The following is a 14,126-nucleotide window of genomic DNA, read 5'->3' as shown; positions in this document are numbered from 1 at the left end:
TGATACCAGATTTTGTAATGTTTTGGTGAGTACATTATTTTTACACTTCTGCTAAATTGTAATTCGTTAGTCTGGAAATTCTATTACCTCACCTGTAAATAATTTACAGTTGGTGTTCTCATATAATAATTTTGTAATAGCTGAATTTTACAAATTTGCAACAATCATTCCTGTAACTTACATTATTTTGTACTAATTTTCAAGCAGTAAGGGGAAAAACTTAATTGTGTATGCAGTACTGGATTGACTCTCTAGATGTATTTTTATATGCAGAAGCAAAAGATACGTTAATACAGTGCAAAAGAATTCCAGGTGTTTCCCTGACTTTCTGCTGTTTAAAAGAAATACTCATCTTAATTGTCATACCTCTCTTGTGGTTTTTAGTATGTGCTATTGTAGTCTTGTCTACCGACTGACTGTATTGGTCTTAGAATAGTGAGTACCTAAATTATTGATTATTACATTTATAAGAGTAAAATGTTCTGAGGTTTATATGCCAGATTACCCTGACATGTGAACTTGTCTGGGGTTTTATTACTGACAGCTTCTGAGTTGGAGGGTTCTTGTTCGTACTACGGAAGTACTACATCACCATTGCTATAAAACTTTATGTGGAATGGTGCTGTGGTGGTAATAAGGAAATCTCTAGGTATAAGAGATTACTGTCGTATCTCAAGTGTAGTTGATGGTGGCACAGTTTTTGTGTGCCATTTTGAAGAAACTTTTTCTGGACAGAGGTCCGCTTCTGGGAATCTACCAGGTTTGAGGCTGTACTTGTGTGGTTTAGGTTGTGGGGTGGGTTTTTTGGGTTTTTTTTGTTTGTTTTGGTTTTTTTTTTTCCAAGCTTCACCTTTTGGTATATATCTGGAATTAATTTGATTGTCTACTGGGTGTCTGTTCACTTGCATGGCAGCTATGAGTGCCTCCTAATTGACAGTTAGTAATTTGATTCTTAGAGGCTTAAACTGAAAAGTGCAGTTCTTACTATGTGGCTAATCCCTAGTCTTTTCACATGGAGCAGTATGATCCATTGTGAAATAACTCAGTATGTGAAAGAAGGGAAAAGATTAGCGATCTAAAAATGACAGCATGAAGTTTGTGCTTTGTCAGTTGATTTATTGGAAAAGAAAAAAATGTGATTGCTACAGGCAAGTGAGGAATGTGATTGCTTTCTGCATGTTTGTAAGCATGGTAAGCCTGCAAAGAGAAATTTGGGTTTTAAAGATACTGATAGTTTGAAAATGCAGTATAAATATTTATCAGTTAGATGACATTGAGCACTGAATTGCATGGTTGATTATCTGTCATAGGCCTCTTTCAAAAGGTCTCATGGTACCGATACAACCACGTTGTTGAATTGTATATTTCTATGGAACAACTAATGTTTAAAGTATTGAGACCAAAATCACTAGTTAGACCAATTGTGGATGTGTTTTAATTTAATTGTAAAATAGTAGAGATTTGTTTTAGAGCTATATATAAATATATATATATTAAAGAATGGTATGAATACAAGATAGAAATGTGCATTTTGAAACCTGTATCCCTTGTTTTACTGAACAAAGAGGTCTGTTTTGTTAATCTAAGGAAATACTTACTCTAGTGCATTGAGAGCTGCTAAATGCGGTAGCATTCTCATTCTGAATTGTAGCGTTTGGATACAGTTTGTCAACTACAACAATGTGGGGAGGTGTATCTGGGCATATAAATTGTATGTGTAGATTTTAATGAAAAGTTTTTAAATTGCAACAGCAACAAAAAAATCCAATAAACAGACAACTAATTAACAGTGATCTTTCATACTATGAAAACCCTGTAATATTAAGGAAAGGGTGGATTAAAATATGCCAAGAAACTTGATCTCTGTTACTACTGAGCAGTGTGTGTACTGTGTTCTTATGCAGTCCCTACACACTTGGCATACTTGGGTATGCAAACAGTTTAAGAGGAGGTATCATTTCTGCAGATAACCTCTGCATCTATTGCTGCTGTGAGGGATCTTTTGGGTTTTATCAACAGAAAAATAAAAGTTAAATTTCATGCGCATTTTGTTTGTGCGTTTTTCTTCTGACTTTCCATTTTGAGTACTGTTTTCAGACTGCTGTAATTGGGTGTTTATAATCTCTAGGATGAAACATAAACACGCTGCATGTGTGGGGGCCTCTGAAAAGAAAAAGTTTAAATCTGTTATTTGTTTGTTCTCCTGAGTGCTTACGGATCTTCCCTTTTCTACCCCCATGTTTTTTGATTTGTTGGAGAAGAAAATGAGAATACTGTAAAGTATCTATAATACCTTGGACCTCCTGCATTTTGAGACCTCCTTAATCTCAGCTGCATAAACTCACATAATGCATATTATTCTGAGCCAGATACTGTCTTTTAATTGTTTGAAGCAAGTATCTCAAGTAATGAGATGTTGAATTTCTGTAATTCCTTGTTTAAAGACCTTGTAAGGTTGTCAGCTTCTCAGAAAAATGTGCCTGGAGTTATGAACTGAGATAAAGGTAGGAGAAAATGCTTCAATTCTGAATGTAAAAAGACTTTTTTTCCTAAATGTAGGTACGCTTTACTGCAAATAGAAATTATGTGCAAAAATACTTGTATGGTTATTTTTATTTGATGTAGAGGACTGATGACACATGAACTGGAAATAAAAACACATTTTCAGTTTTATTTTAAAATCAAATCATTTCCAGGTTCTGATTTAACTGATTTTAAAACAACTGAAAAAGTTGGTGGAACATACTTTATTTCTGACTTCTGATTTCAACTGTGATCTAGCAGTCAATATACAAGTAAGCTGGAAAAGTATTTTGTCCAACCTAGTATCCCACCTCAAACATGCGTGGACTGAGAGAAACAAACTTACTCATAAACTACTTAAAAGATGCAACTTCAGTGTTTCACTGCAAAATTACTTTCCTCTCTTCTGATCACTTCTTCTGGAGGCTGATGTTGGATGTAAAAAAAACGTTTTCTTCTTAGTTTAAAATCAAAAATACTAATTTGGAAAAGCAAAACTTCTATGTATCTGAGGCTGCTGCTCCGTATTGGCATAAACCGATGACACTTGGCACTCCTGTCACCCTCTTGTCCTCAATTGTCAGTACTTGCTTGTGCTGGCATTTGCTGGTTTTTGACCTCGTACAGAGCCATTTTAGTGCAGTAATCTAGCAGAAACCAATGAATTGTGAGTCTATTTCCATTGATGTAAGTGAACTCAAAAAGCAAAGTGCATGGTCAAAGGAATTGTGTTGGTGCAAGGAAAGGGTGAGACCATGGTAGGTAGATGAACGGATTGGAATTACAGGGAAGCCCAAGATAGGAGCAGTCTGGGTTTCTGTGATCCTTTGTCTTCTAAAATCCTGATTCGAAAAGCTGGGTTTTGAGAAAAGCCTGGGTTGCAGTGCTCGCTTTTATAGGGAAGCCTGGAGGGTCTGAGGCTAAGGCAGCACACTCAACAAAAGACAGCTGAAATTCAGAAGTGTGCCTCAGGATAAAATTGGTAGCTAGTTCTAATTATAAAAAAACGAACGAAGAAAACTGCAACAAAAGTTCTGGGGAAACTTTTTAAATTCAATCAGCATTGAATTTGAAGTTTTCATATGTTACTATTTCTTGCTGGTTTAGAGACTCATCTTAGATCTAGAGTGACAGAATCTTGAAAAGCAAAACAAACGCTTTGCATCCCTCAGCTTGCTTTGTTGGCTTTTGTTGGGTTTTTTGTTTGTTGGGTTTTTCTACGTAAATTGGGTATTTTATTAGTAACAAAGGCTTAAAAGGTTTAAAATAAAGCCTTCTGCTCAGACACATGCTAATCATTTCTTCCCCCCTTCTTGAAGACCCTTCTCAAAGTAAAATGAGAGCCTTGTCACACATTGCAAGACTTAGGAAACTGGATCTATTAATTCCAAACTGAACAATCCTCAGATACCTATATGACCTTTGTATCTGATTAATTGTATAGTTTGATGTATTGACAAATCTTGCTTATATAGAAAGGCTTCTGTTAATATAAAAGCTGGAGTAAGATGGATACGTTCCAATATTGCTTGGCATTTGTGTTTGATCTTATAAAACCTTACATTGAAATGATGTGTCCTGTGGAGAAATGTTGATATTTAAACAGTCGTCTTCCTATAAAGTAAATTCCCCCCACCCCCTTTTCACCAGTTTTTTAAAAACAGTGTATTTTCCTGGCTGGTTAATGTGATTTGATAGCCTAGAGGCAAACATGGCTATCTAAGAGTTACCCAGGTTTTTTTATGAAGTTACTGGATTTTTTCCATCGTATCATCTGTTACAGGCACTCAGACATATGTTCTTCCACGTTTCTTTCTGATTTCTCCTTGGCTATCTAGAAAATAGATCTGTAGAGGGGGGAAAAAACCCCAAAACACCCCACCACCAACAACGAAAAGTCATCTTCCCGAACAGTGCAAGACTTCGAGTTGTGTGCTTGCAAAGGTAAGTAAAACCACCTGTACCTCATTCTTATCTAATCGCAGCTCCGCTTCTCTGCCCGAGCAGTACAGTAGCATTGTCTGAATAAAATCTAATCTGTGGTGGAGCCTGGATGGCTAACAGCAGGGAAATAAGTCGTCAGGCCTTTCACCTACTTCAAGTAGCTGTAAGTAAAAGGCAAAAGTTAGTGATTTATTGTGTTACTGGCATTGCAGTAGCGCCTAGGAGTCCCAGGGTCGAACCAGGATCCTATTGTATTTTGCAGTGTACAAACACAGAACAAATAGTTTGGCTCCAGAGAGCCTCAATCTGTTGCTACGAAATTGTAGGTTTTGTGGCTGGTTTTGTAAGATAAGTGTTTCTGAGAAGTGGGGAAAAAAAAAAAAATACGGTAGAAAATTGAAATAAAGACTTTTTGCAGTTTCCTCTGCGATTTCATTTGGGGCAATTTTTAATTTTTTTTCCCTCTGAGGAGTACAAAAGTGAGCCCGCCCCTCAGCACAAGCGGGCACAAGATGCAAATACGTGATCTCGTATATTTATTAAAACTTGCTATTTTTTTGGCAGGCTCCTGACTAATCTTACTGAAGCTGAGAGCCTGCAGGAGCCATGCTTTTTTTCTGTCATCTCCATGATAAATGTGGAGTCCCTGAGAAATTGTATTTGTCTTGCTGTTTTGTGAAAGTATTAAATGTGTACAACGTGTCGGAGGTGCTGCTGGCATTAGACGTGGGTCACACTGCAATTTAACCACCTACAGCAACAGCTTTAGATAAACGTGAGGACATACTCAAATGAAGTAGCGAGAGTATTTCTAATTCGACAAGCAGAATGTGACTAGGTAAGTAAAAAAGAAAAAGGATCATGATGATAAAGGATTGCAGTTACTTGTGAAGAGTGATGGTTGTGTCACTGAAGTTTGTGTCACCCATTAAGCATTGCCGAATACATTTGTCACCTGGTCCTCAGTGTCCCCCTAAATTTTGCATTAATTTCTGTGTCCTGTCCAGCTAGGCATTAATATTGTGGGTTTAGGCCATTCTTGGTGTGGTGGCCAGTGGATCTACGTCCCAAGTAGCAATTCATTGCTGGCTGGTACGTTTGCCCTCCTCCACCACAAGTATCTCTGACAAGTGCACGGCCCCCCCCTGTTCATCTTCAAGGCTCCAGGTACAGGAAGAAATCAGTCTCGTGCAGTGACCTAGTCATTTCGGAAAACATACCAAAATAAGGTACTTGGCATGAGCGCAATATGATTTAAATGAACACATTGCCTCTGGGAATGTTATTGGCTTAATTTATGCTAACAGAAAATTGACCTTGAAACCTATGGGGAGTGTATCCCCTTAGTCTTCATCAGGGATATTCCAATATGACTTCAGAAGAAATCATTTGTTAGCACTGAACTGAAAATCATTCATTTCCAAATAAGTACATTATGATTACCTGTAACTGTTCCCTTATAAGATGCCGTGTATTTCTCCATGTGTATTTTTTTTCCCAGAGCACTAGAGTTATTCTGTGGTGAGGATAGGTATGTATCAAATTGAGTTTTCTTTGAGAAAGAACTTAAACAAAAGGATTTTATTCACTCTAACACAGGAGCCCTAATAATATTTTGGTAAACAGCTTAGGATCGCAGGCATGTTCTAGGAATAATTTATCATCAAAGTTAGGTTTACTCCTTTACGTTACTTCAGCTCCACTATAATTCTTCAAAACAGCGTTTAAGTGGGATTTAAAGCTTCATAATCCTTACGCTGGTCGTCTGCAAAGGCAGATTTCACCCTTAAAGCACTGCTTTGTTCAGGTTTTTTAATTCCTAGTGTAATGTCTTGCCTTAAACTTTATACTGGTCAGCGCTTCAGTGGCTTATAAACAAAGTTAAAGATAGGCTGTGTGACTTAAAAAAATAAAATCCTTCTTGTTTCCTATGGAGGATCCGGGGGGAGGAGTAGCAGTGGGGCAGCGGCTGCTCCCGGAGCAACTGGGCAAGTGCTCGCCCCTGCTAGATGCTGCTGGGGAGCAGGGGCTGCCTGCCTTCCCCCTCCTGCCTCCCCCGCCTGCCCCCCCCGCCTGCCCCCCTGCCTGCCCCCCCCTGCCCCCCCCCCCCCCGCCTGCTCACCTGCAGTGCTCTGCTCGCTACTTCTCAGCTGGCCACATCCCATGAAATACACCAAAATGCATAAAATACATATTGGGGATATGGATGTTGCCTTTTCAGCCGTTGAATTAGCAGCTACGCTTGGCTTTGCGCTATCAGGCTTTGTTCTTGTAGGTTGTTTCCCTATTCAGCTCTTAATTACAGTGGCTCTGTTTTCACCAAATGATGTGTACTTCTTTGTAACCCCTTCCCTGCAAAGTGTTTGCTCATCGTATATAAACGGGCTGGTCACGAGCCGATTTCACTTTGGCTGTCATTTGACTTGTCTTAAAGTTAAAAGTATTTCGTGCTAGAATGTCTGTAGAAAATGTTGATCATGCTGTGCTTGTAATGAGTATTTTATAGAAGAAAATTAACCTTTAAAACTAGAAGCACCTGCATTTTAGCACCACTCATTCCCATGTCTTTCAAATGAGTGAGGATTCATTAGCCCCATCTAACTCAAAGCCGTTGAATTATGGCAAGGTGCATACAAAGTCAAGTGATGCCCAAATCTAAACCAGCGTATCGGGGGGGGAGGCAAGTGGTGGGACAGAGAGGAGAGGTGCACGGTGTCTGCTCCGTCGGGATGTTCTGCCAAAGGCCTCCAGCTTTGGGGGGGATTCATCGGAAAGCAGGAGAAGTTGGGATGCTGCCCGGGAGAGGAGACTGCCCGTTGCTACTCCAGGTTGGGTGGGAGTGGGCAGGAGGGGAAGGGGCCTGAGGGCAGGTGCTCGATGCTTCCTGCCTTACGCCTGCTTTCATACGGGGAGCAAAGATGTGCTGCACGCTCTGCTTACAGTAAAATATCATACTGCCTTTGAAAGAAGATGCACAATCGTCTTTTCCAACCTTAATGATTCTGTGAATTAACTCCTGTTTTATCATCTTTTATTACAACTTTCTAGATGGAATACAGATTGACGTGAGTATTGGGCTAAACACTAACCCTGCTTCCTAGATATTTTTCCCTAAATTGCTTTTTCATTCCTGTGTAGTTATCTATTTTCAGCTGATCATTGGGTTAGAGTGCTAAGATAAAATTAATTTGTTATGTTATGATGCTATTACTTTATAGTGGGAACTGGTCTCCCTTTTACTTAAAACGGAATACGCAGCACTGGAGAATCTCCAGAGCTAATTCTAGACAGCAGAGGAGCTGACATTTCTAGGCTAAAAAACCCCACCAAAGCAAACCAAACCAAACCAAGCAAACAAGAAAAAACCCCACTCTCTGGGTTGTCCTCTCTTTTAGCTTTGCTCTATTCAATTCACTGAAGGTGTTGGAATAAACTGTCTGGTGTTATTCTCTTGTATTTGTGGTGTAACATCCCTTTTCTATTCACAGCCCAGCTCGCTGGATTCCGCAGGCAGCTTTTGGGATAACTGAGCAAGGACAGATTAACCAGGCCAGACTGCAAAACACATCATGCTCTGGACCATCAAGGCAATCCATACACAGAAATAATGTTAGAGGCACTGTACCATTGGAAGTATTGTTTATGCATAAAGGTAATATTCAGTTATGAGTATTTATTTCCTTTATTCTCCATGTGCTGTTTTCAAACTATGGATCTTAGTGGTCTTGCTTGTCTTCATTAGTTTTTCTTGTGTTACGGAGGTGTAAAGTAGGTATTGACAAAGTAATTTTATGGGCAAGCTTTTGGCCCTACCAAAATAATTCTAATTTTTTTTCAATCCAATCATTCTTCTGAAGTCTTAAATTGTTCCTGTGTTTCTGCTGTACCAGCGTTGGGATCTTTACCTTCATTTTCTTAACAAAACTCTGAACTCGGTTTAGCCTCTCTCTTTCATTTGACACTTGTTTCCTGAAGCGATTTTCAGTTCTACTTCAATTGAGTAAAAGTTTCAGCACATTTTCTGGGAAGGAGTACACTTCAATTTTGAAGAGAATTGCTTTGTCAGTGCAGATATTCCAGACTTTGTCTTTTTCTACTCACAGCAGCTCTGTGTGATGTTCTCCGGCATACCGTTACCTTCCTTGGAACTGGAATTGAAGTGTTAATTAATTTCTCAACAATATCTCGAATGGGGGGGACTTGAACGGGGGGATGGAGCAGCTCACAATGCAGGACCATCACACCAACAGCGTGGGGGTCCCTGCCTCCCTCTGCCAGACCTCTCACCCCTTCAAACCAATATTAGCATTAACCATTCACACAACTCCGGCTTAAATCAGCTCTGCTTTCGTGGCATCAGTTGGCAAAAACAGTGCTGGAGAAGAAAAATCTGAGGATGACGTTGCTGGTCCAGTACTGGTGAGGTACCTGTTTTTATGAAGTCTAATCATTTCTTAAAGCAAAACAATTTTTTCACCGTGACTATGAGCTTCATATTCTCGTTCACCTGCCATCCTCCCATGGCACAGCTCCAGCCCTGAGGAGTTCTGCTGCTCCAGTCAAACTTCAAATTGTATTTATTTCTGTGTCTGTGCTTTGGGTCTTAATCGGCGTGCTCTTTCACATCGAACTGCCATCAAATCCAAATGAATTCATGTCTTCGAAACGTTGCTAGACGGTTTTGTGGCAATAGCAGAAAAAATCCAATGTTCAGATTTTTTTGTAATTTTTCCCTATGTCTTTCAAGCTTTTCTAATGCCTTTTCAGCAAACGCCTGACAAAAGTTTCACAAACGCCTGCCTATACATTGGGCTTTAAGATCTTACGCAGCGATAGACCAGTTTATGGTGCTTTCCAGTTTCCCTGAAGAAGAGCAGAGTAGTTTCTCCACAGCTCAACCAAAGCAAATCTTTCATTTATTTTATTTTAATTGACTTGGTTGTTAGATCCTCATCTCCTTCACTGGGTTTAAAGCACACCTCGGGTTTTTTCTCTCCTTCGCAGTTTTTTTTCCTATTAAACAAGCTAATTGCTGCCTTATGCTGTATTTTGGAGGATGCTTCTTGGAATTTGTGCCGTTGAGGATTGTTTCAGACCAGATTTTTTAACCATGATAATTTCCAAGTCCATGGGTACAATTTTTAGTTAAATAAGTGATTTAATAAAATGTACCCATTATTTTTTTCAGCTTAGAAGTACCTTGGCATGTAGATCTTTATTACACAAATAAACCAGCTTTGCAACAAACATTACGGGTTTCATTACAAAGAATAAACCCAATAAATGCCTGCAAACAGGTGGCTGCGTAAGAAGAGAGAGAAATGTGGGATGTTGATGGAGAGAAGAGCAGTGCTCCAATGGTGCTAGCAAGGGAGAGGCAGAGGTTGAACAAATAAGGAAAGGATGGAAGTTAATTTGCCAGAACGAGTTATGGATTAACTGGAAGAAGCAAAGCAATATGCGGAAGGGAAAGGACAAGTGGCTCGCTCCTAGGACAGGAGTTTGGAAGATGGAGACTTGAGATAGCGCCACTAAGGAAAAAACACCTGAAGCGATGCTGGGAAAAGAAATCGAAAGATTGAAACCAGGCAAGGATTGAGAGGAAAAGCTAAAGTGTTCCAGTGTTTCAAAGGATGAAAAAAAGTGCTTTGTTATTCTGCTTTTACTAGACATCTTGTGTCCTCTTTTTCCAGAAGAGAAGTTCTGCGGGCGTTGCAGGTCGCCAGTACCGCAGTACAAAGTATGCTCTGTGCTACTATTAATCTTCCAGATGTCCTGCAGGCACCGAGGGCCGCTTCTGCTCCCATTATTTTTGGTTAGTGAGGCGCGACTATTTGCAGAGTGAATATAAGCGCTTTGCTATTTTTTTTTGCCAGTTGTGGAAAAAAGGTTGCTTTTCCTTATCTGGATTGGTTTGGGTCTGTTTTGTAGAAGTATGTCTAGAAAATAATTCCTTTTAATTTTTTTCCCCTGCTATTCTTGTTGCTACTCCTCCATCGCTGTCCCCGAGCGCAGGTGCACAGTGTCACATGAATGTGCAGTGTCTTTGGCCCCGACAGTTGTTAGGACATCACAGTTTTGACTTGACGTGGTTCCCCTGCCAAGATCAACCAGGGAGAAGGACAAGAGATAACCATGTGTGTCTATATATGTATGGCAAAGCTTTATCATACATTGGTAAATTGAACTGTGGTGAGAACATTGTACTGCTCACAAGGTATAGGACAAGCACACAGCAAGTTCTTAAAATGACCTTTTTTTTCAGTGATGAATAATGATGTTCGTACAAAATTAGTGCATCAGGAAGAGGATTCCCAGTATGGAAGAGAATAATATTTTTAGTCATGAGGTGAAAGAGTGTTAGCCTTTTTAGAAAGGAATTAACAGCTGAAAAAACAATGGGGAGAAATGTAGGAGGTGGAAGCGGTTGCTGGAAGATCTTAGGGTCCTCAGTGTCTTCTCTACCTTCTTGAGCACAGATGATTTTAAATCTTCAGGTCTCCACTATTTACATGTCTGCTTTTTAAGTTTCACCAAACGATCGCTTTCAGGCTGGCACTTTTCTTCTTTTCCCCTACCCCGCTCAGTGCAAGGAAGGCATGATTAGCCCAGACCTCAGCCTGGCGCGGAGGGTGTCCTCTGCGATGTCTGTGTCGGTAAGGGCAGCCCTCGGTAAGGTAGGGTGTAGGGTATGGGCCCCTCCACTCGTGAACCCCCCTGCACGTGCATCGGAGCACCGGTGCTGGGCCAGGGTTACTGTGAACGCTGCCTCTTCACTGCACGCCTGCTGAGAGCAAGTGTGCCTCATCCCTGACACGTTTGACTCGCCGTATGTGTGCGGGTACTTGGGATTTTTTGGATGCGATTGCAGCAACTTGAAGTAAGTGCCACTGCGTCATGTGAAACCCTTGCACAGTTGCTCTTGCTTTAGTCTGAGGGTTCAATCCCCGTTGCAAATCTGCTCCTGGCTTCAGGGAGATCGGCGGAGCTCGGTGTGTGCACCGCGGCGTGGTTCATCCCATTTCCCTGCTACAGCGGAGGCAGGTTGTCGGCCACTTACCTGTTTCTGTGCTCCTCCATCGTCCACGAAATGGACACAGCAAACCCTACCTACCTATGTAGCGGCAGAAGGGCTTAGGAAAGCTCCAATCTTGTAGATGGCTCTCTGGGTGCGATTCAGGCCGCAGCTGGAGGCTGTGCCGGCAGCGGAGCTGGGCAGGCAACTCCCCAGGCGGGTTCAGAGCATCCAAACGAGACATGTAAAGTAGACGGGGCCAGCGTTTGCCATCAGGGCAGGTGCCGGTGCCTTCGCAGCCCTCGCTTCAGTCAGGTCTGTCTGCTCAGAGGCTGTTGCGGGGTCTGGGCCAGCGGGAGCCAACAGTGAGAGGTACCAACTGGCGTTGTCTGCGTGCTGCCGTGACATCCCCAGTAAGGCACGGTGGTGGCACGGAGCACGGTGCATGGGCGAGCTGAGCTGAACACGTAGCAGGCTCATTCCTGGTGGTGGCTGCAGGTTAGAAGTGTCCAAAAGAAAGCGTTCTAAAAAAAAAAGTCGGTTAAAGAGAAAAGTAGCACGCACGTGGTGGTGGAGGGTCCTAACTGCAAGGATGGACGGAGGGGTTTTCAGGTGGGGTTTTTTTTAAGGCAATATGGAAAACCGAGCACAGAAGGGCTGCTGGCGCAAGTACCGGTTTTACAAAAGCCGGATACTATCGCTGGTGTTTTGTGTGCCAGGGAAACAGTTCTTTAAAAGCAAATTGTGTCTGAGAAGAGTTTGTGGTGCGGCCGTGCCTGCGTTGGCAGCAGCAGAGTGAAATGCTTCGGGTCTGTGAGGAGGAGAGGGCTCCGCACCGCGAACCTGCGCCGGGACGATGGACGGACGCGCGACGCCCGCCGGGATCCTCCTGTGCTGGACCCCGCACGGGGCACAGGAGCCGGCTGCTGCCTTTGTCACCTCTCACTGAAGCCCGAGGGTTACTGCACAGCGGTGCCCCACGGCCGCGGTGCGGGGTGCGGGTCTGGGAGCGGGCACGGGTCGGGCTGGAGCAGGGGGCAATGGTGTCCCGGGGTGGCGGTGCCCGGCGCTGCCCTCGTTGGCAGGGCCAGCCAGGCCCTGGCCCCGCGCCCCAAGGCTCCCCTGGTCGTTCAATCACCTCTCCGTAACCGAGAGCACCCCGAGGGCACCAGAACGAGGGGCCGGGGGGGGCCCGGCGGGTCCCGGCGCTGCCTGCGGAGCGTCCCCGGGGGCGCGGCGGGGGCGCGGGGCGGTGTCGGCCCCCGCCGCCGGGCAGCCCCGCCCCCCGCACCGCCCCCCGCGCCCATTGGCTGCGGCCGAGCTCCGCTTTGCATATTCACCAGCCCCGCGCCTGCCCTGCGCCAATAGGCGCGCGGGGGCGGCCGCCTCATTAGCATATGCACCTCGGCGCTGGGCGCAGAGCAGCAGCCGCCGCCGCGGCTCGCAGCGACCGAGGGCCGGGAGGGGCGGGCGGGCGCCGAGGGCAGCCCCGCCGCAGGCAGCCGCAGGGGCCGGGGCGCACGGCCGCCGGCGCGCTCCCTGGGGACCGCCACCCGCCGGCAGCGGCGCGGGCGAGCCGGCCATGGCGGCCGCCGCGCGGTACCTGCTGGGCTGAGATGAGCGGCGGCGACGGGCGCTGCGGGCGTTGGATGGGGCGGGCGGCCGGCGGAGAGCTGGCTTCCCGGGCGCGCCGCTGAGGCAGCCCCAGGGCCGCGCCGCGCCGGCCGGAGGCGCCTTTTTATTTCTATTTTTGTTGTTACTGCTCTTTTTTTACGTATTTTTCCGCCAGCCGGCGGGGGGGCTCGGTGCGCGGAGGGCGCCGGCGGAGAGCGGCAGGCCGAGCCGAGCCGGGGGAGGCTGGCCGGCGGTCGGCGGGGGCCGGCGATGCGGTGCCTCGCTCTGCTCGGCCTCGTCGCCTGGGGCCTGGGGAGCTGGGCCGGGCCCAGCGGCGGAGCGTCCCCCCCGCCCTGCCCGGCCTCCTGCAGCTGCGACGGCGACCGCGGCGTGGACTGCTCCGGGCGGGGGCTGGCCGCCGTGCCCCCGGGACTCAGCGCCTTCACGCACGCCCTGTGAGTCGGGCCGGGGCGGGCAGGTAGCCGCGGCGGGCGGGGGCGGGTGCTTTGTCCCCCTCTTATTTACGAAAGCCCCCAATAATTGCGTGTTTATACATTTGTGGTCGCTGCTGCCGCTGTAACACGGCCGCCCCCGGCGCCGGCCCGCGGGGGGCGGCCTGTGGGCAGCGGCGGGGCCCGCCGGGCCGCACGCAGGGCCCGGCCCTGCCGCCCCGCTGGGGCAGGTGAGGGCGGCCCGGGGCCTGAGGCGGCACCTGGCCCCGGGCCCGCTCCTCGGAGCCCCGCGGGGGGGCCCGGCCCGGCCTGGCGGGCGCCCCTGGGGCTCCCGCGGGCGGAGGTGAGCCGGGCGGGCAGACCCCTCCGAAACCCCGAGGGGATCGGCCTCGGAGGTTGAAAAGGCCGGGGGGGTTGGGGGGTGAGGCGGGGGGAGCTGCCGGGGCCCTGTGGCCCCTGTGGGAGCGAGGGGGGAGATCCCGGGGGGGTTTGGGGGCGTCCGGGTCAGTCCTGGTGCCGGCCTGAGGCGGGGGAATCGCTGCCTGTAAGGTGTGTGTGCCTCTGCGCGATGTGCTCGC

General features: G+C 46.1%; 1 protein-coding gene across 1 annotated transcript in view; it reads left to right on the top strand.

Annotated features, from left to right (window-relative positions):
- The first annotated feature begins 13,366 nt into the window (after positions 1 to 13,366).
- The window catches only part of LGR4 (leucine rich repeat containing G protein-coupled receptor 4), a 79,687-nt gene continuing 78,927 nt past the window's right edge, over positions 13,367 to 14,126 (top strand). Inside the window, exon 1 of the mRNA XM_059825677.1 lies at positions 13,367 to 13,551. Coding sequence (XP_059681660.1) covers positions 13,367 to 13,551 — 185 coding nt within the window. The remainder of the gene's footprint in view (positions 13,552 to 14,126) is intronic.

Source organism: Gavia stellata, chromosome 17, assembly GCF_030936135.1.
Source record: "Gavia stellata isolate bGavSte3 chromosome 17, bGavSte3.hap2, whole genome shotgun sequence".
NCBI classification, from domain to species: Eukaryota; Metazoa; Chordata; class Aves; order Gaviiformes; family Gaviidae; genus Gavia; species Gavia stellata.
This window is presented reverse-complemented; position numbering and strand designations above follow the sequence as displayed.